Raw genomic sequence first — 21928 nt, forward strand, 5'->3', positions numbered from 1 at the left:
TCGGTTCCTAGAAATTTTAATCAAATTTAGGTCAAATTAAGTTTTAATCAAAGTTGCCTTCTACTGGCAAATTTGCTATCTACGATTTGTGCTTTTATTCCACATAAAAGAGATATTTTCAAAAAATATCATCAATTAAAAATCTCAATTTCGGCATTTTTTTAATTTGTGTCACTATTTTCAAACGACGACTTAATGAGTTTAGCTGTGTAAGAACTGTAGGCTGCATCAAGGAGTTTAAAAAAAAGCGAAGATAATGGGGTCGTTTCCAAAATTTTAAAAATATTTTTTTCTGAAAGAAAATGCTTAAAAACATAGGATCTGACCATTTTTTGATAAATTTGTTTACGTTTAGTATTTTTAAAAAATTACTTAAATCGGAGCGCTTTTATTGTTTACGGCTTCTACCGATGACATCACAAATGATGAAATGCCATTCAGTGTTGCCATTCACAGTGCAAAATATTTAATTCGCATCTTTATCACGTGCATTGGCAACGACATAGTTTATAGCAAGCGTAGAGAGCAATTTTAATTCGCTGCTTGATTATCATAACGTGGAAACGTGGTAGAAAGATGCGGCAAAGTGTACCATTTGTGACGTCATCAAGACCACGCCTTCTTTTTACAATCGGACATTAAAAAAAATTAATTTAAAAAAAAAAACTGTTGGGAAAATGAAAGTATTTTCTGAGAATGTTATTTTTTTACTCATTCTATCCCTTTCAATGACTAAAAGTAGTACTTTTGACTGAAGGAAACCACCCTATTCATGCTGCATTAATTTTACCGCCTAAGATGTTATACGCAAAATATACTCATGTCTAAAATTAAGTTCGCATACATGTTGAGAAAGAAAATATTCGACGTATATACTGTGGCCCTCAAGGACTCCGGATCTCAATCCTATTGCACATGTTTGGGATGATGTAGAAAGGATCATTGCACAGCCTAACCCCCCTTCCTTATACCATCCAAGAGTTAAAAGCTGTGCTTTTAGAAGAATTGGCTTTGTCGCCCCAAGCATTTATTGACATCCTCATAAACAGCCCGAAAGCTTGTTGTGAAGCTTGTACAGCAGTAATCGGTGGTCACACTCACTTGCGGATACAAGGGGAGTGTCATGGGGATCATGACCCTCCCCCTAAAACGTCGGCAATATTATACATTGTGTTCAAAAACTTTATGAATAAATTGTAAACAATCAGTCATTTTTTCTTTTCCTTATTTATTTTTAAAAGTAAATATTTGAAATACAACTTCTTTTATTTGCTTATAAAATTAATTAGTAAAGGTTATGTCCTATTAGTTGACCTATTCCTGATCGAATTGGTGTTTGTTTTATTGATACTTAAGCAGTTTCAGAAATTTTTCGAACCCAAAACCACGAGTTTATTTATGGGTACTCACTTTTTAGCATGACCCCCCTCCCCTCTTAAAATGTTAGTCTGTGTCCAACTCTGGTCAAACTCCGTATTAGGCAATCTTTTTCTGAGATAAATGTTTCATCTCTGATTTATAATTTAACACTTTTTAATACCCTGTTTCGGAATTCCCAATTAAAATCTTTTCATTGTTTTCATGTTTCTATGTTCTTTCTCCCATTGTAATATACGTATGTGCCAAATTTCGAGGCAACACAGTGAATAGTTTTCGATTTTAGCAGATTTTATGTTTGTGACTTTAATTTTGGACATGAGTGTACTTACTTTAATATGCGGTAAAGGCTGCGAACAGAGGCTCGATCCCGGAACTATTCGAATGTAAGCGGAGTACTCCACCGACTGAGCAATCCGGCTCTCCTTTTAGACATCCCAAGTTCCGATTCGATGTCTATCGAAAAATCGACGTATCTATCAAAAGAACTCTTCTTATAGATGATTTTAAATCTCAAATTTAAGAGAAGCGGTACATTTTTACATTGTGGAACTATTTTTCCCACATCGGCCGGCACTACAAGTTTTAAAAGGAGAAGTTGTTAATCATGGAATTCGATAAAGGAATGAGGAAGATCTCGCTGATCAGCAGAAAAGCAGGCTGGAGAAATAATATGTAAGATTTGTAGATTATTTTTTTCAAGTTTTCTTTACCATAAAACGGTTTTCATCTTTTAACAAAAAGTAATTTTAAATTAAAAAGTTTTATAAAAAAAGCGACCCCGGCTGTCGTCTCTCATATTAAAATGAGTCACTTGGGCCAGAATACGTACAAAATTTAAAAATATTTTAAAAAATACAAAATCCCCCGTCAAGGTATGACGAGTGAAAATTGCTTCTTCATTTGAACTCGAAGCCATTGCCTGTTTATGGATATTTTGATAGTTGAAATTCAAACCTTAACTCCAGTGGATTAACCCTAAACTAAAGTAGACAGTATTCATTGTTGGCCCCTTTTTCGTTCCTTCGTTTTATTTAAATGACTCCCTTACCAGTAAAACAGTTAAGTGACCGGATCCAGTTCAGCCTTGTCAAAATAAAGCATTTCCCTGCATGTCAAGCATTGCGGAAAAATGTTATCAAATTATTCGCAACTCCAGAGCTTGAATACGCTACCTTGCGGTGATTAATAATACTAAAGAAAAAAGTGAAACATTCCATTCCACGTGTTTTCTTTGGGGTAAATTACAGGCTTCAGACAGTTTGTGGCGTAATGTAATTTCAGAAGAATAGAAAAGAAAGCTTTTCACAAATACGATGAAAAATTACCGTCATTTACTAAGCGTCAAAGCAAGTTATAAGTTACGGCATTTGCTTGTTTTACCTTTTTCATCCGCCATTAGACTGGCTGCAGAGCCCCCTATAGTTTATTGGAGTTGCGAATAAGTAACTTACTGAATGTTTGGTGCTTCAACAATGAAATAATGCCGTCACGCATGCTAAGACTCGAATTTTACTGTTGATGACGCCAGAGAGTTACTCGATCAGTGAATTGGCTATTATATGCATATATATGAGAATATTCTGAATAACATGGGATAGAAACGGAAAAGGAAAGGTAGGATATAATACAAAAGCGCTTTATGCACTTTATTAAACTTCATACAAATTCAAAAGTAATTTTCAAGCAAGCAAGCTCTAATCATATACTGCAAGCTTTGAATAGCCACTAGTTAGGTTACACAAGAATTTCTAATCTTGCATTCTTACAATCATTTCTCAGTCTCTTAAAAAAAACCCCGCTTTTTTGCTTCTAAAATTTTACCATTTTTGGTACTTATAACTCTTAATTTAGACACAGAGAAATGAGCGCGAATCCTTGTTATCTTCTTCGACGCAAGGCGCCCTTCTACGGGTGACTTTCGAAACATGTGTGTTCTGATAAGCGCGGACTTCTACGCTAAGAAAAAAAAATGCGCGCATTGGAGCCGAACTAATGGCAGCTCTTTCATCAAACTCGTCCTCTTCAACTTTTGAAAAGATTTCCATCCACCTCGCTTCCGAGAGATTATTTTTGCAAAACTTTTCCGAAAGAAGTCGTTCTCCAAAGAGTGGAAAAGGACTGCCATCCAAGCGGCTAATTATTGTTTTTCCCGGAGTAAGAGATGAGGAAAATTGTTTCCAACGTAAAGCTGTCTCCCCCATTAAGGAGTCATAATGCAGTTAGCCCCGAGATCAAAGAACAGTTGTGCATCGAGAAGCTCCAGAGACGATTGGTCTTAATAAAAGTGTACTTTGGTGAACTAGCGAAACGCTGAACTTTTAGGAGAACAGATGGCTTTGTGAGATTCAATGGAATCTCCGGAAATTTTTGTTGAAGTGCTGCTCAGCTTTTTTATTTTTAAATAATTGAAGCGAATACTTTTAACATCGTGAATAAGAAATTCAGACATAATTAAGCTAGCTTAATTTCCTGTACACAACTATGAATTTATCTTAATTCTCCTACAGAGTACAAAGAAGTTGTTGCTAAGAGGAATATGTTTGTCCATTAAAGAGTTATAAGGAAGTTAGTTTCGAGATCTTTGAGCAGGTAGTTATGCATTGAGAGGTTTAAGACACGATTGATCTTAATAAAAGTGTACTTAAATAAATTAGCGATAAATAGAACCCTTAGGAAAACAGAAGGTTTTATGTGAATCACTGGAGTCTGAGAAGATCTGAAGCTTGAAATGTTTACAGGACTGCCCGGACTTCCAAGTGTTTTTTAACTAAACGAGTTCAGGAATTCTATAATTTTTTCATTCGCGAATAACAAAGTTCGAGCAAGAAAAACTTTTAAATAACCCTGTGCAACATATTTGAACTTAATTTTCTGTCGTTGAGTGTGTTATTCTGTAATTAAAAACATGCTTGATTCAAATTTCAAAGCTGAAATGGTCCATTACGTATACTGTTTTTGTAGCAGCACGAGGACCCATACGCGATTCGGATAACCAGCTATTCGGATATTAGAAGTTCGAATAATTGGAATTTTGCTGTAATGTAATACTTTTATCAATGTGCATCTATTCTTTACTCTTACTAAAAGTTGGAAGAAAAAAAAACAGAAACCGCCGATTCAGATTGCCGCTGAAGCACAAGGATCCATTTCGATGAAAGCGATTCGGGTAGTAGGAATTTGGATAGTTGACTTTTTACTGTAACTTAATACTTTTATCAATGTACTAGTGGTACCCGCACAGCTTTGCCCGTAGTAGAAAATTAAAAGGTCATTTGGTTCGCCTGTATATTTACAAATAATAGATGACGAATTTCTCGCCAATTTGCTATGTTCATTTGCTCGCCCATGTTACTGTTCCACGTTATGATAATTTCGTAATTTACTCTTCCACGTTGTGATAATTTGCTCGGTAAAATTTTCTTAAAATTGGAATAGAAAAAGAACAAAATCGAATTTTCGAAAAATCGCTTCGAGGTGCACAGCCCCATGCTACAAACTAATTCTGTGCCAAATTTCATGAAAATCGGCCGAACGGTCTAGGCGCTATGCGCGTCACAGAGATCCTGACAGACAGAGATCCCGACTTTCCTCTTTATTATTAGTAAAGAAGATACCTATGCTCTACTCTTACTAAAAGTTGAAACAAAGAAAATTCAGAAACTTCGTCACAGAAGCACGAAGCACTGGGATCCATCAAGGTACATTTTTCCATTCCCTTGCGACAAAGTTTCACAAACTCCATCAGCTCTGGAACAATGACCACCCCTTCGACCGTGGAGGACAACGATGACTAGGTGGGCCACTCAAAGTTCTTCTTTCAAAAGCAAGTTATGAGAGCTTAAAAAGGAGAATCGGGTCATTATGGCGGTGATAAGAGGCAACTGTCACCGGAGGCTGACGAAAGCAGCGCCGCTTTTGACAAAGCAAACACGAGTGTTATGAGAATGTTTTTCCACCGAATTTGCTCCAGTTCAGTGAGGATAGTCTCCTTCTCGATAAAGAAAAAGGCAGAGTTCAAAGAGGAAAAGAAGGGCTATTAGAAATTTAATTATATTCACTCAAAAGAAGATTTTTTTGTAATTATCGTCAATATTTAAGATATAATGGCCTTTTTCAAGGGTTTGTAAGTTTGTAAGCGTTGCTAATATGTGCGTTAAAGGTAAAACATAGAAAATATTTTGAAAATATTTTTTGAGGTAGTGGAAAGGGCACAAGGAAAGAGATGTAAGTGCCAAAATTAAGGTTTTAGAAATAACCAGTACAAATAATAGGGGAACCTCTCCTCTGCTTTGAAGCAAGAGATGGTACTAGTAGCCCTGGTAGGTTCTGGCAAAATAGTATGATTTAGATTTTTTTTTTAAATGAAAGCTTACCTAGGATCTGAACTTTAAACGCGTTCTATGAGAAACTTTAAAAATGATCCCTTACATCTCTTTGCTTCTTACTGCCTCAAGCGTAAATAATGTATGTTAAACCATCCGCACTTGATTCGCTTACGTTTTACGGGCCTAGACAAGTTATAAGATTTCTGTGTTAAACTGATGCAACTAGTAGCTAAAGATGATCTGCACTTGAAATTCTTTAAAAATACAAAACTTGATCCCATGTTGACCGCAAGAGATCCTGTGTATCCACCAATCAATGGCAACGTTTCAAAGTCGAGAGCAGGGATTGCCTGTAGCGCCCTCTTTGTTGCCATGAATTTCAGTGATTGTTACGGCCTATAAGTGTAAGCGAATCAAGTGCGGCCATGGTCAAACATATATTAAATCCACATCAGTTCCGCACCTATTTCGGTTTAAAACTTCTTCAAATTTGAAGCTTTTTCTTTTCACATGAAGAGGTCCTTATAAGTACTAACGTTTGCGTAAACCCAAAAACACATATCTTCGAAAAACGTTTTTCAATTTCTTCATCCTTGGGTTTGAAGTCCTGTATTCAGTCGCCAAGAAGTTTACCACAGGTGTAGGAAACCGGAGAAAATATGCTTCCCCTTCAGTCCCATGTTCATATTGTGGCAGTGGAGATAACTGGCGACGCCATCTCTCGATGGGTAAGCCAGTTATAGTCGATCTGTGTTAGGGACAACGATGGCCTTCCTATTTGGTGTTCTTTTACTAACAGACCATCAATTTCACGACATTGAAAAAAGGGTACCGAAATAGTAAAACATTACTTTTGAATAAGAAAATAGACTTTTAATCAAACGGAATCGGTTTATCTGGGACGACCGCAAAGATATTTTCCTCAATTATTTGGAACAAGAGAAAGATAGTGCAACTTCAAAACAAATGATGGGAAGGAATTTTCAGAGCAGAATTCATTATGTAGAGCCAAGGCTTCACTTGATACGCGTCTTATCAGGCGCAGTCATTTCAATAAAAGTTGTAGTGTGAAATCAATAATCAAACAAAAAACCGGTTCAGACTCCAGCAATATCTGTTGAATTTTGTGGGGACTTTTCACTGTATAAAAATCAGATTATTTTACAGGGTGCGGAGAAAGTTCCCACAATTTTGTTCAAAACGTTTTCTTTTTTGGCGTTAAAATCGTATGTTGGCGATTTATTTGGCACATATTGTTTATTGGCATTAAAAGTATTTGAAGTTTAATCATTTTTTAGCTCATTGAGTTAGTGAGCTATGAATCGTGAAAATGTGTGTGTTACTGTCGTTGAATTACACAAGAAGGGAATGAAAACAGCCGATATTATTCGAACGACTGGATTCAAGAGTAAAACAGTCTTCCACGGAGTGGTCGTCCAACCACTGCAAAATGCCTAGAATGAGATAACGGTGGATGCGTGCGCGAGTATCGTCGGCAATTTCAGACTGCGGCTCCGTAAATGTATTGAAGCCCAAGGAGCCAATTTTGAACAATTGTTATATATTTTTACTTTCTTCTATATCTAATATATAGAAGAAAGTATTGGATTCGTGCAAATTTTCGAATTTTGACGGATTCGAACGTTTTGAGGTGTGCTGAGTCCATTTCGACTATTTTTGGAAAATGTCTGTCTGTGTGTGTGTGTGTATGTGTGTCACGTCTGTGTGTGACCAGTTTTTTGTGGCCGCTCTACAGCAAAAACTACCGCATGAAATCGAACGAAATTTGGTACACACATGTGCCCCTATGTGAACTTGTGCCCATTGGTTTTTGGCGCGAATTCATCCAAGGGGGGTGGAGCAATGGGACGCTTTTTGAGTTACGCGTGATTGCTATTCCTCAGGAAGTAACTGGCGGAATCAAACAAAATTTGGTCCATATGTTGCCAGTAACAGGAACAGGTGCTGATTCAATTTTGGTGTCAATAACTCAAACGGGGGTTGAGCTATAGAACGTTTTTTGTCGTCAATTGTGACTGCTGTATCTCAAGAAATAATGAACGGAATGAAAGAAAAATTTATCGGCAAGTAGCCCTTAGTGGGTATAAAGCTGATTTTATTTTGGTGTCAACAGCTAAAAAGGGGGGTAGCGCAATCGCCCGTTCTTTTTTTGCATTGTGAGTGCCCTATCTCAAGAAGTAATGCTACGTTCTGGTTGAAATTTGGAATATATGTGAATCCATATGTAAACAGGCTTTGGTTCAACTTTGGCGCCAATCGCGCCAAGAAGTGCTGATTTATTTTTATTATCATTATTTTTTTAGCGAATAAAAATAGCTTTATTAATGCAACAATAAGAAAGATAAATCGTAATAGATTGTCGTCTGCGTATTTCTCGTGATTTTAATTGAATGGAAGTGATCGGAAATATTATCTCAATGATTTAAAATTTTTAACTGTTGCCATCTCATGTTTGTTAACAAATAAAATATTTGAAATTGATTCAAGCAAGGCTTTTAAAATAACTTTCAATTTTCGCTCTTTGCTTTGCTTTTGCAATAATTCAGACATTGGGAGGGTCGTCAAGTTTTTGCATGTGTCATTTTGTTTTTGTTGGGAATATTGCTTCCTCGTCAAGCATGGGGAGGGATACGAAAAAGGAAAAATATAGAAGAAAGTTTCGTGATGGCCACAACATACTAGTTTTGTTTAATGTTATTATTATTGTTTCAATAAGGAGTTTTTATTGCTTTAACTTGTTGATTTGTTAAATTATGTGTTAGTTACAGCCTATTGAAATATCTAATCAGGCCCGTGTCCAGGATTTCATAAGGGGAGGGGTTGAAACTTTTTACATATGTAACTGACGTTGTCAAAGGAAAACTAACTACGCGTGTTGAATAGTTCATTTTAGTTCGATAACTAGGCTTTTTTTTTTAATACGTTTTGCGTTTTTTTTTTTAATGAAATCTTATTTGTACAGTTGAACATTTTGTAAAAGCACACATATTTCTTTTATGCCACTTCTAGTTTCTTTTTTTTTCTTTTGTTTTTCCATCAAATAACATTGAACAGGAATTTAATGAAAATAAAAATAGTATTAAAAATACAAATTGTATTGCTGTTCCGCATAGAAACATTTTTCTAATGTGTGAAACGACTAATTCATCCAACACTAAAGGCGTACCATAAAAAAGCAGTAAGCAAAGTACCCACTTTCCATGCCCCTAAGTTTTTTTTCTTTTTGGGGGGGGGGGACGTCATTGTCTAATATTCGTTTATATAATTTTCCCTTGCATGCTTATAGCATTGCCGGACTTTCCATCCATTCCATTTTTTCAAGCACTTAGAAGCGAAGGGGCTTGGGAATCCCACAATTGAGGAAAATGGTAATTGTTAAACATGGGGAAATATTAAAGAGGGTGAATACTGTATCAGAGTTTAACTTTAAAATTAATTAAAACTTAAAATACGTTTTGGAAAATCGTTTAATGATTCATTGATTTTTTTTTCAATGGGAGGGGTTTAACCCCTAAAACCCTCCCCTTGGACACGGCTCTGTATCTAATAATATTGTGGGAACTTTTTCCGCACCCTGTATTTTTAAAGCGAGAATTCAAAAGAGAGTTCTAAAATATTTATGTTAATTTAAAGGCGGAGTTTTTCTTCCTCAAGAAAAGTGTTTGTAAAGATATTTTAGGCAAAAAGTAAATAAATATGAAACTTTGTTTTCGAAAAAAAAAAAAAATAAATAAATAAAATGCATAAATAAATTTTAAAACAAAATCCATGAATATAAACTGAAGAAGGTGTTTCTCTCCTGCTAATTATTTTAACATAAAGTTATTTTAATGAAAAAAGTTTGATAATTTATTCAATTTTTGCAATGAAACATTTTCAAAATTATTTGAGTAACGTAACTTTAAAGCTTCAATAAATATCAATAGGAATTAGTAATATTTAATATTGATCTTTTCTTATTCATTACAATTTATGCATTAAGTTGCTGTTTTAAACGAGCTCAAAAAGAAGTTAGCTGTTTGGAATGTATGTTAATAAAATGTTTTGGTCATGCTGTTTTTATTTTTCTTTTATTTTTTCCCGGATTTGGTTTAATTTCTGATTTTAATTGGTAAAAAAACTCATTGGATAAGTTGCATCAAAGAGAAGTTTTTTTTTTTTAGTTTTATTATACAAGAATTAGTTAATGCTTCTTCAAGTACAATTAAATCACATATTTATTGAAACATTCAAAAACCTTGTAGTATTTTTTTTTCTGGCTTTGATGTTGAACTTAAAATTAGTTACTTTTTCCAGAAACATTCTGAAAATGATGAATAAAACGCAGTTATTCAATCCTATGTCCTCATTTTTTACACAATAAGAAATAATAAAATGCACAAAAAATGTATATTAGAGATGCAATGATTTTAAAAGAAAAAAAGTGGAAAACATATCAAATAAAATTTTAAGCATAAAACTTATAATTAGTATATCTTAATGATCAGAATGCATTACTATTCATATCATTAAAATCATTTAAAAGTAAAAAAAAAGCATTTTACATTGGAACAATAATGAATTCACCTGGGAATACATGCAAATAGAAATTTAAAAAAATCAAAAGGTGGCCACTCTTCGTAAAAGGTTTTTATGAACCTACTTTTCAGTATTTAGAAAAACAATGTAAAACATTTCATCCACGTTTTGCTGCAATTAAACTTTTGCTTGTTTTAAAAATTAGTGAAATAAAATATAATAGTAATAACAATAATAACTACATAAATACCTGTTTAAAATGTAAATGGTATTTAATTTAAATGCTTAAGCATTATGGGGAAATTTTATTTTAAAGAAAGTATCATTTTTGTAAAAACTAGTGGAAGAACATACGTGAAAAAATTTGCCGCGTTCTAAAAATTTTCGCTAAACTAGTCAAACGTTGCTGAAAACAATGCTTTGAAGCTTTAAATTTTGTCATGTAAATGAAGCTTTACATTGTTATTGCTTACATTGTTATGTAAATGAAGCTTTACATTTTGAGCGAAACAAGTTATTCGATGAGACTCGTTAAATTGAAATATAATCTACCAAGTAAATATATTAATTAATTAAAAAACAATAAAAGTTCTATCAATGCTAGACGAGCAAACAATGGCGGTAGCAATTTTAGCAACAAAAAGAGTTGTTGCCAATTTAGTGTTCCACGTCGTGATAATTAATCCCATATTTTATTGTGAATATTAAAAGGCAAGAAATGCAATGTTGCCAAATTTTGTGACTCCAAAAAATTACGTATATATATTTCTTTTAATCTTAGCAATTATTTTTCATTTTATTTGTTGTCGCCGCGTTTGAGTTTTTGATTTCGATAAAATGAAGTTTTATTGTGTCTAATATAGTTTTTTAGCGCATTATTTTACCTTTTGCTGAAACTTTTAATGTCGTTTCGTGGCTTGTTTCATTTATTGGGAAGATTTTTTAAACTTTCAATAAATGCGCATGTAATAAAACTTTGGATGCTTTTTGATGACCTAATTTATGTATTTGGTGAAACCATACATTTTTTTGTCTTTTTTTTTGCGTATTTTCAATCAAAACGAATTAAAATTATTCCCCACATAAAAAACGAGCGTTTAAATAATATGAAAAATCTCGTTAAAATACTTCGCCAAATCAATTTTAAATTCTCCATTATCATGTAACATAATCAGCTGAATAAATAAACCGAGCCAAAAATAAAAATTGTAAGTCTCTGTAAATTTGTAACATTAGAAAAGAGAAACAAACATAACAGCGATCTCCAATTTCGCCGGCAATGATGTAATAGTAATTTTCCCATTTTCTTCAAGGTAGAGAGAAAACAACTCATCAACGAAGTGAGGTTATAACGGGAAAAAAATCGTAAGAGAAAATGTATTACATTCTTACCGATATTGTCCGCATAAAACAATTATTGTCAAAAATCTTAAAGATTGCACCATTAAATACCTCCTCTAAATATGAAATAAAATACTACTTATAATTATATTACTATACGATATAATTAAATATATGATTTAGTATTGAAACCCTTAACGAAATTTACTCACATTAAATGTCTGAAAAATTTTAGTCGTAATCCCGAAAAATGTAAATAGAATTTAATCACTTTTATTTAATAAGACAAAATGTGCTTCAGGGTACATTTTGCCAATAGCGAACACCAATGAGAAATAATTGAATCCTGAGTTGGGATTAGTTTTTCCTGAAAAGGGAATTTATTTTCAGTTTTTTTTTTTTTTTTTTTTGTCGTGTCCATGGACAATTAAATGGCTCCGTGTGTCTTCAAGACCGCGTCCGCTAGCTGCAACGCATCTGTGCTGTAGAGGACCTCTCGAAGTTCTGAAGCCAGTGGCACCATACCCAGCTGCAGAACATGTGGGATAAGGGCCGGGCACTCAAGAATGTGATCCGGAGTCAGTTGGGCATCGGTGCAGTTCTTGCAGGGGATATAAGTTCTCGTTTTGTCGGGAAGAATTTTCATCCCTTTATAGTGGTTTGTTCTTAATCTTGCAATTGTAGATGTTAGGATTCTGGGGCAATCAAAGTCGGTGATGAGTGGCTTCTTAAAGGTATGTGGCAGAAGTCTATGTTTTGCGACAGCATTTGAGTCTGCTAGCGTGATGGTGGTGCAAGGTTTGCCAATATTTCTGCCTTCTTTTGCTAGGGAATCCGCACACTCATTCCCTTCAATAATTTATTTTCAGTGAAAAGCAGAATTGGTACGGCGTTACTGCATCGATTCACCCTGTACTACGCATCAGTTAACCATATCAATTTTACTTTGAAGATTGATAGTACATCACTTTTTACAGCAGAAATAATACGTTAACTAATATAAACAAAGAATTTTCTGGTTATACTACAGCGCTCTCTTACGGGCATGTCGGCGCCTTTGACCTTTTGTGAAATGACTGAGCCTGATAAGACGCGTATCGAGTGGACCCTTGGTAGAGCAAACGAAAAGCAGAATTAAACATTTAGAATTTCATAAGGCATGTCACAAAACTAATAGGTAAACTGTACATTTCTATTATGTAGCAGTAGTTTATCTAGATAAACCATTAAATTTCTCACATTTATATAAAAAAATTCTTTTGTTTAGTTCTTCATTTGTATTAATTGTTGTCTACTGAAGAGTTTTATTTTATATCATTTTTCAAAAAAATTCATGAAAATTTATTTAAACTCAGCCATTAGGGATAGCCATTTATCCGAGCCAAGGCACTTCCCGCCAACCTGGAAAATCGGGAGTCCAGTGCAGTTTTTTGATTTTGTTTTGCAGCTTAATCTTGACTACGGAGAGATGGCGGATGAACTCGAGGCGGAAACGGCCCACTTCATTTTGTAGTCCGTAGAACCAGCGAGAACTCCGACTTTACTGCTTGAGCGCTCTCGCTGATTCTGCCTCTTACAAAATGATACAGTCAGTTTTCGCTTCCAGTTCATTCACCATCCCTTCGTAGTTAAGCTTTTAGAATGTTTGCATATACGTTATATTTATGGCATACTTTTCTGTTTGCAGTCATCAAGACAAAGATCCGTCGCCTCCAGCGTGGCAAGCTGTCCTGCAAGCGCGCCCGCATCCTCAAGATCCGGGAGGGCTCCGTGAGTCGCCGCGAGGTCCGGCGACCCACGCTCCGGCACGCCAACTTGAGCACCTGCTGCGGCGAGCTGGCGAAGCACGCCGGCAAGAAGGCTCGCCTGCTCGTCATGGGTAACAGGGAGGGAGAAGGCACGCTCACGCCCACCTTCATCATGGAATGGCAAGACAGCGTGGCCTTCAAGGGCGCCGTCAGGTCAGTAGCCGCTTTTTAGCCTACTTTCCCGTAAAAGAAGGAAGAAAAAAACATGAAAGAAGGCTTAATGTATCCTTAAAATATCGCTAACAACAAACAAACAAACAGAAAAAAAAATAAAGTAATTAAAAAAAAATATTCAAAATACATATATTGAAAACATAAGAATCGGGAAGCAGGGTCATGAGATGGGGAAAATGTGTTGGTCTGTCTGTCCCTATGTAGTACTCTATTTCCTGCCACGCTCGTTTAGGGGTATATACATTGTTGTATGTATTCCGGGTACATTATTGCTGTACTTAAGTTATCCACTGCTTAAGGCTGTTTCCTTCATTCCTCATGTACGAGGGCAAATTAAAGTCTTTGCGCCTATTTGTTTTAGCCAAAATATGGCTGCGAATACAAAGCAAACATGTACATTCCCAGCAGTGACGGTGACTTGAACCGTATCAGCCGTATCTGCTTTGTGCTCGGAAGAGCGGAGCTGCATTCAGTCATTTAAGATGACGGTTGATCTTCAGACGTCCGCAACTTATGAGTAGCGTTATTCGTTTTGTGTGGAGCAACGGACTAAAGCCCGTAGCAATTCACAGGGGCACCTACACTCCAGACCTAGCCCTAGTGATTTTCACGTTTTCGCCCCATTGAAGAAGTTTCTGGCAGGACAGAGATTCACATGTGACGAAGAAGCCAAGAACGCGGTCGGACGGTGGTTCCACGGGCAGCCGGAGGAATTTACTGCAGGGGAATCTCTAATTTAGTGCTGCGAGAGGACAAATGTCTGAACCGGTGTGGGGACTATGTGGAGAAATAATGTAATTCACGTAGTACATTACTTATATTTGTAAATACCTGTATACCTGTTTTTGGCAAATAAAAATTAGGCGCAAAGACTTTTTGATTTGCCCTCGTATTTAAATGAGTAAATCCTTTAGAAATGGAGGCAAGAGCACTTTGTTTTTAACAAAACCCCGTATAAAAAAATAAGAAAGGGTTTAGATTTAGAGATCTCAGTCATCAACACACTGTCTGACCACGGATTGTATGGAAAGACAAACATCTGTTTTGCAGCCAGAAATGGACGAATCTATTATTTTTTACCGATGTCAGCTTATGCAGAAGCAGAGTCTCATTCAAATGTGTGGAATACGCGCATCAAATATTTATTTCCCCCCCTTATTCACATAGATTCATCTTATCTGGACATTTGAAAATTCCATGCAATCCGTGGTTGGACAGTAGCTATGGCATACTGTTTGATACAGCACAAGCGCAATCAATCTTGCTATAAGGTGTGGACGATCGAGCTAAAACTGCTCCTCCCTCCGTTCAATGCTGTGACTATGCGGTGGTTCTTTACCAAATTTCGTGGGGAAGGTCCCTGAACGGTGATGTTTTGGCGTATTTCACCACACTGCATACTCTCTTTTTCTCCGGCGTACTTGGGGCTGATTTGTTTTACAGTGCCCCAATGACAAATTCGTAACCTAGAGAATTTTCGATGTTGCTATGCGTAACTTACACAATGGGAGTGTTTCCTTCAATCAAAACTACTATTTTTAGTCACTGAAATTGATAGAATAAGCAAAAATAATTAAAATTAATAATAGCATGGCACCCAGAAAATAGTTTAATTTTCCCAACATTTAATTTTTAGTTACTTTTTTTAAACGTCAGATTTCTAAAACAAGATGTTTCATCGGGTGACGTCACAAGTGAAGACAGCCACCTTGAATCGGAGCGAGTGGTTGTCTTTTCTGGAAAGATATTGCGTGTTTGTGATTTTTCACTGTGAGCAATTATTAACAGAACGAAGTTTGGCAATGTCCTGAAACTTTGTTCTGGTACCCCTCCTAGCAACTTTTTCACTTGTGATGTCATATCGAAAATGAAAACAGGATCTGAACGTCTTTTAAGGTTATTTTGTTAACAGAAAATAAGTCAAAATTAAAGAAAAAAAAATTAACTCACCCCGTGTTTTCGACTTACACTTTCAAAAAAAAAAAAAAAAATCTTTGAAAAATGAGAAATAACCCGATTATAGCTTCAAATTCAAGTTGTTTTGTCTATATAAACCAACTAGTGGTACTTTGCACGTAATAAAAAATTAAAAGGTCATTTCATACGCCTGTATATCTACAAATAATGGATGATGAATTTCTCACCAATTTGCTATATTCATTTGCATCCCCCCCTCCCCAATGTTACGGTTCCACGTTATAATAATTTTGTAATTTACTCGTCCATCTTATGATAACTTTGTTCTTAAAATTGCAATAAAAAAATAACCACATCGAATTTTCGAAAAATCGCTTCGAGGTGCACACCCCCATGTTACAAACTAATTTTGTTACAAAATTTCATGAAAATCGGCCGGACGGTCTAGGCGCTATGCGCGTCACAGAGATCCTGACAGAGAGGGATCCAGACAAAGAGACTTTCTTCTTTATTATTAGTAAAGATTGCAGAATATTTACTACGCTATTCGTTTTGTCTCATTTAATATGAAACACCATGTATATATACATACACATAGAATGCGAAAACCTAGCTAATGTCTCTTGAAATTAAACTCCATTTTCTGTCACCCAACGGAAAGAAAAAGATCTTCCGCTGCCCTCATAATCTTGGCAGCTTCTTTTGTTATCTCTATCTCTCTCTCTCTCGCCCGAGTCCATCATTAAAGTGCTTATTTTATCATTTGATTACCGGGAGAAAGCGAAATTGGATTATCGGTCTCGTTGGCTTTTATTTTTATGCCCTTTGTCGGTTTAGTTGTCGTATTGATTTGCCTCGCTCGCAGCCTCCCAAATGCGAGAAGACTTCTCAAAGAACCTGGCGAAGAGCTGCGGGGATAAGAGGGAATTAAGACAACACGCGTTTCAAACACAGTGACACGTTATTAAAACTAGGGAAGCGACGCGTATTGGGAGTACCTGAGTTACTGAGGAGTATTGATTTTTCTCCTTACCGGCTTTCTTATGACATTAAAAACATTTTTAAGATGTTGTTTGGATCTTTTATCGGCAGCTTGGAGTAGGAATTGATTTTTTTCTTGGAGGTTACATTAGAGAGTTGTAACAATGATCTTAAAAGCCATTGTCATATTTTTTCCTTTTCTTGCATCTTAGATATTTTAGTAGAGGGTATCATTAAGGTTTGAACAGTGTAAATTTTGACAGTACTTCTCAAAAAGATCGCATTAAAAAATATATACTATCGCGTACTAAGATTGCGCTTTTTTGCGTTAATTTGCGGTTCATGAATTGCAAAGTTTGCGACTGTGAAAATGTTGACTAATCCTTAAATGCATAGCGTTTGATAATTGTCGACATACCCAATTTAATATTTTAAAATACTTTAAGAGCGAGTTGAAGCTATGTAGTTGCCAAAAACCAAGAAAAATTCAATTAAGATGATATTAAATAAATTTTAAACTTGTATATGCACTAATCTGATGAAAAACCAAAAATGCACTTCGTTTTTTGTCATTAGCAAATTTAGGACTTTTTTTTTTAGCTTAGTACGCTTGAAAATACCTACTTCTTTTAATTCTATGATGAATAAAATTTGACTGCTACTTAGATAGCAATGCATTTTTACATTTTTTATCAATGTTTTAGGACATTTGAAGGTAAATAATTTGTAGTTTTTACAGTTAAAGCCCGATGTTGCCAAGTGGTCGTTTAACCGTAAATCGTACCAAAATTTAGCTATGCCTTTTTGAAATATTTTTCTCATGATTCGAACAGAGTTAATTAACCTATCCAAAAATATCAAAAACAAGGAATAATAACATGATGGCATCTTTTCCACACTATATGGCATCTTTTCCACACTATATGGCATCTCCCCACACATTATGGACGCGTTGACCTGCTCTCAACTTACAATTTTTATTTCGTTCTTATTTAAGTCTAAGCTTGTAAATGGTAATTTTAATACTTAATAATAGTGTAACTTGGAAATATAATGTAAAGGGTTGATGCATATTACATTTTAATTTTTTACCTAATTTCTACAAAAAATATGGCGTCTCTCCCACTTTTACCCTATACAGTAGAATCTGAGCAAGACAGCAAAACTTTGCTGGGTGGTGGAAAACATCTTAGCAAGCAAGAATCTATAGGAACTAGAAAGTCAAGGTATGACGGGTGAAAATTGCTTCTACTCTTCTACATTTGAATGAAGCCATTGCCTGTTTGGTGATATTTTGATTGTTGAAATTTTAACCCTCACTCCAGTGAATGAACCCTAAACTCCAGTGAATAGCGTTAATTTGCAACCACTTTTTCGTTTCTTCATTCCCCTGAAATGACACAGCCTTACCAGTAAAACAGTTAAGTTAGCGGATCCAGTTCAGCCTTGTCACAATAAAGCCTTTCCCTGCATGTTAAACATTGCCAAAACATGTTATCAAATAATCGTGCGGTGGAGCGAGTTTCACGGTTGAAACTCGCGGGTTACTCGATCATTGGTTATTATTTATACGAGGATGTAGAGTCGCAAATGCTATAATGACGTGCTGGCATTTGCAGCAGATGGCATGCAGCTGTATTACATGCACCGCAATGACAACACATCGACCTTCGCAACTAGACATTTTGAAGAGATGTCACCGAACGCTACATTAAACTGCGACACAAAAAATGTATTGGGGCTAAAGGCCGCAACTTTTTCGCCTTCCAAATTTTTCTGTAAGCGAAAAGGTTGCGTGAAACCATCTTTGGGCATTGAATTTGTGGCGTGTTTCGTACCCGTCATTTTCTCAAGTTACGTGCATTAGCGCGTCAGCAACGCGTTTAACCTTATGTTCCTATATATTCTTGCTTGTTTAGAGGCTTTCTTTATCCTTGCAAAGTTTTGCCTCTTTTTTTAGAACAACTCTCCATTTGTATAATATGTGTTGAGAGCTTCATTAAAATATAAAATTGTCCTCCAGATGTCTATTAAGACTTTATAACACATTAAAATGAAAAATCACACGTGGAGCAATTTATTTATACATTTTATTTTTGAGACGTATGAGGGCAATTTAACTTTAATTTTTCTTTTTATCCAAGGTTTAAAGTAAACAAATCGCTGACCGTTAATGTACCCCTGTTTTCGAATGCTCGTAAAATACACAAATCGGGAGATCCGCAAGCGTTCAATTGAAAAAATGTAAAAATTCTGTAAATAGTGTTCCTCTGCTAGTGCAGTGTCGATGCAGCGAAAGTAACTTGTCTTCGCGTATACATCGGCGTTTCTCAGCCTGTTTTTCAGCCGCTGATTGGAAAAAAAATATTCCAGACAGATTGGATTTAATTGAAGAATTAAAAAATTCTGTAAATAGTGTTCCTCTGCCAGTGCAGTGTCAATGCAGAGAAAGTAACTTGTCATCGCTGCTACACTGGCGTTTCTAATCGTTTTTCAGCTCCTGACTGGAAAAAATTTGCAAGAATAATTCGCGGACCGATTTTTTTTTCTTCGTTACTTGTCATAGCTTTCTCATAGGTTCTCGGGAACATGAAAATAAAAATTTTAATTAGAAGTACTTTAAAAACCAGACACACGCACATATACATTTCATACTTTTTGTTACTATTTTTAGTATTCCAATCAACGAATTTTCACGCATTCTCGGTGACATGTTTTTCGGATGCTTGTCCGTTATAAAAACTAGACTTGGCACATTTTTAATCTTGGCAATTATTTTTCATTTCATTTATTGCATCCATGGTTGGTCAAAATTACACGGAAGCTACTTTTTTCGGCGTTACCGTACATTGTTTTGTCGTTTTAATGGACTTTAAGACTAAGCGCTTAATTTAAAATGAAAAGTAGTCCGCCGAAAAATTAAATTAAACCATTAAACATGCAATATAATTCACCCATAAAAGAACACACCATTAAAAACATGAAAAGTTCCGCTCAAATAATCCGCCAACTGAATAAAATAGCATTTAAAGCTCCCTTAAATTGTGAAACAATCCACCAAATAAATCTGGCGAGTTATTAAAAGTAAAAGTCTCATTTAAGTGTAAAATTAAAACATGCGGTGGCGACTTAAGCGTTATTTTTGTTTTCGCCAATTTAGAAATTGGTAAACAAGTTGCAAAACGCCATTAAAACGGTTCTAGTGCTTCTAGTGGAAAAGTACAATATTTCTTTCAACAAATTATGTATTGAAGTTATAATGTAAAGTATCGAATGTATTTTTAAAAATGTAGAATAGTTGGCGCCTTTTCGCCAAAATAGTCAAAACAAAGCTCTTATCCGTTTTCATACGTTATTAAAAACAATATTGCTGAATTTTAGAATTCATTGTTTCATTTTTAAACAAAACAAGTTATAAAACAAGATTAAAAGCTCAATTAAGATAACAAATAATCCACCAAACAACTAAATTAAGTCATTTAAACGCTAAATAATGCGCCAAATATATCGAGTCATCAAAAAAAAAAAAAGTTCCATTAAACTGTTGAATGAAAGAGTAAAAATGACGACAGCCAGTTCAACATTGAAATTTTATCGCCAATTTCTCGTGTTCCACGTCAGAATAATACTCCAAGAAAACGTACAAAGTATTGAAAATGTATTTTGCGATAGAGAAACTGGCTATACAGAATGAGTAACTAGAGTTTCGCTTTGAAACGGCACTATCCTGCTCTGACGTCATTGCTTTTGAATGATGTACCCATTGAGTTGAGACTTGCTCCAATCCACTGTGATGGGGGGGGGGGGGAGACCTCTGATGGCGAAGTATAGGAAATGAAAGGACGGATTATTCATAAGTCTCCCCCGTTCCAGCGTTTCGCTACGTGGTCTAGAAAATATATGCCGATGCAGAGCGGCACTCACTTCTCAATCGAGAGACTTAAGTACACGAAAGACTTTTTTTCCCTACTCTGTGTGATGCTTTCATTTTTTCTCCCTAAGAAAATCCGTAGCTAGTTTTCCTTTCTACATGGTGGATTCGATTTGTTTTTAGATTCCGCGAACATTTTTGATGATCAGTAAACTAGGGATGCACCTATTCATCAGTATTAATCGGTAATCGACTATTTTGCCGATGATATTATATAGTTGATCAATTTTAAGAGATAAATTGGCGAAAAAGTTATTTTTTAAAAGTAAAATGACGCAGTAAGAAGCAAAGGGATGTAAATGGACTTTTTCAAGGTTTTAATTTTGCCACTCGCATCCCTTTGCTTCTCACTGCCTCAAGGAAAGGGTGCGCAACTGCCACTTGTAAAAATCACCTGGGGTGGTAGAATTACTACACTCGACCTCACTATTATTGGAACTTGGTAAACTGAAACTGCAAAATTGCAAACAAGCAACGACGCTTCACGAAGAAAATTTGTTTCTTCAATGCTTGATTTTAGCAACACTGGCTTTTCTATTTTCAATCGGTTTTGAAGTAGATTCATTCGCAAACAAACGCCAGCAATCGTGAGGTGGGCTGTAACTCCTGTTTTTTGTCCCGTGATGTGTTTCCTCTAATCGTATTCTCTCTCATTCACAGGGCTATGAAACGCATCGACTGTTCGAATCCGCAGATCATCTCCGAGACGGTGGAGGAGGGCGGTAACGCAGACGAGAGCGAGCGCCGAAGGAGATCCAAGAAGCGCCCCCTGTCGGCGAAGAAGAAGAAGAAGGCCAACCGCCACCCTCCCAGCGGAACACTGGCAGTGGTCAGCGGAGGACCGGCCCCCACTTTTCGCACGTAGACCACCACTCCAACAAGTTTACCACCTCTGATCGGTGCACACGACTCCTGAGACAATTATTTACCCATTTGACAGACAACATATTTCAATCGTCAAATGGCTAAACAAAACATTCACGTACAGAAAAATGAAAGAGACTGAATGCCTATCTATCTGCAATATTTCTCCTCTGAACTTGCGATTCCTAAAATATAAAATACCAGGATTGATGCTTAGATCAACTCCAACTTAGATTTATTCAAGTTACGGATCCCTCTGTCCAATCGAGTCATTGAATTTTCACGAATATTTTGAAGAATGTATCCTTACTTGAATGAAGAAGAAAGAATGTATGTGATTCTCTAATCTCTTTTCTCTCTGTTATGAAAAATTAGTATAAGGAGATTCCACCATTTTTGCACTCCATTGAAATTTCACTCTATTTTCGTGTTCTCTTAAAGTGTGACGTCATTTTTTGCATCAGGGTGTTCACTGTTCAGCTACCTGAAAAAATCAGAACTCGTGGAATCGCCAGGGAAAAAACAATTCTAAACAAATAAGGAGTTAAAAGTGCTGTAAAATTTTCTGATGAAGAAAGAGTTTAAAATCCTTCCTTACGCTTTTGAGGAGTAAATAAAGTTTGAGCTAGCTTATAGTTCGGTGTATTAAAAATTATCAAGCATTCTTT

General features: G+C 35.7%; 1 protein-coding gene across 1 annotated transcript in view; it reads left to right on the top strand.

Annotated features, from left to right (window-relative positions):
• LOC129230660 (secreted frizzled-related protein 5-like) overlaps positions 1–21428 on the top strand; it is a 374882-nt gene extending 353454 nt beyond the window's left edge. The window contains exons 3-4 of the mRNA XM_054865074.1: positions 13273–13546; positions 21057–21428. Coding sequence (XP_054721049.1) covers positions 13273–13546; positions 21057–21261 — 479 coding nt within the window. The 3' untranslated portion in view covers positions 21262–21428. The remainder of the gene's footprint in view (positions 1–13272; positions 13547–21056) is intronic.
• Positions 21429–21928: the final 500 nt, after the last annotated feature.

This window comes from Uloborus diversus, chromosome 9 (genome assembly GCF_026930045.1).
Source record: "Uloborus diversus isolate 005 chromosome 9, Udiv.v.3.1, whole genome shotgun sequence".
In the NCBI taxonomy this organism is placed as follows: Eukaryota; Metazoa; Arthropoda; class Arachnida; order Araneae; family Uloboridae; genus Uloborus; species Uloborus diversus.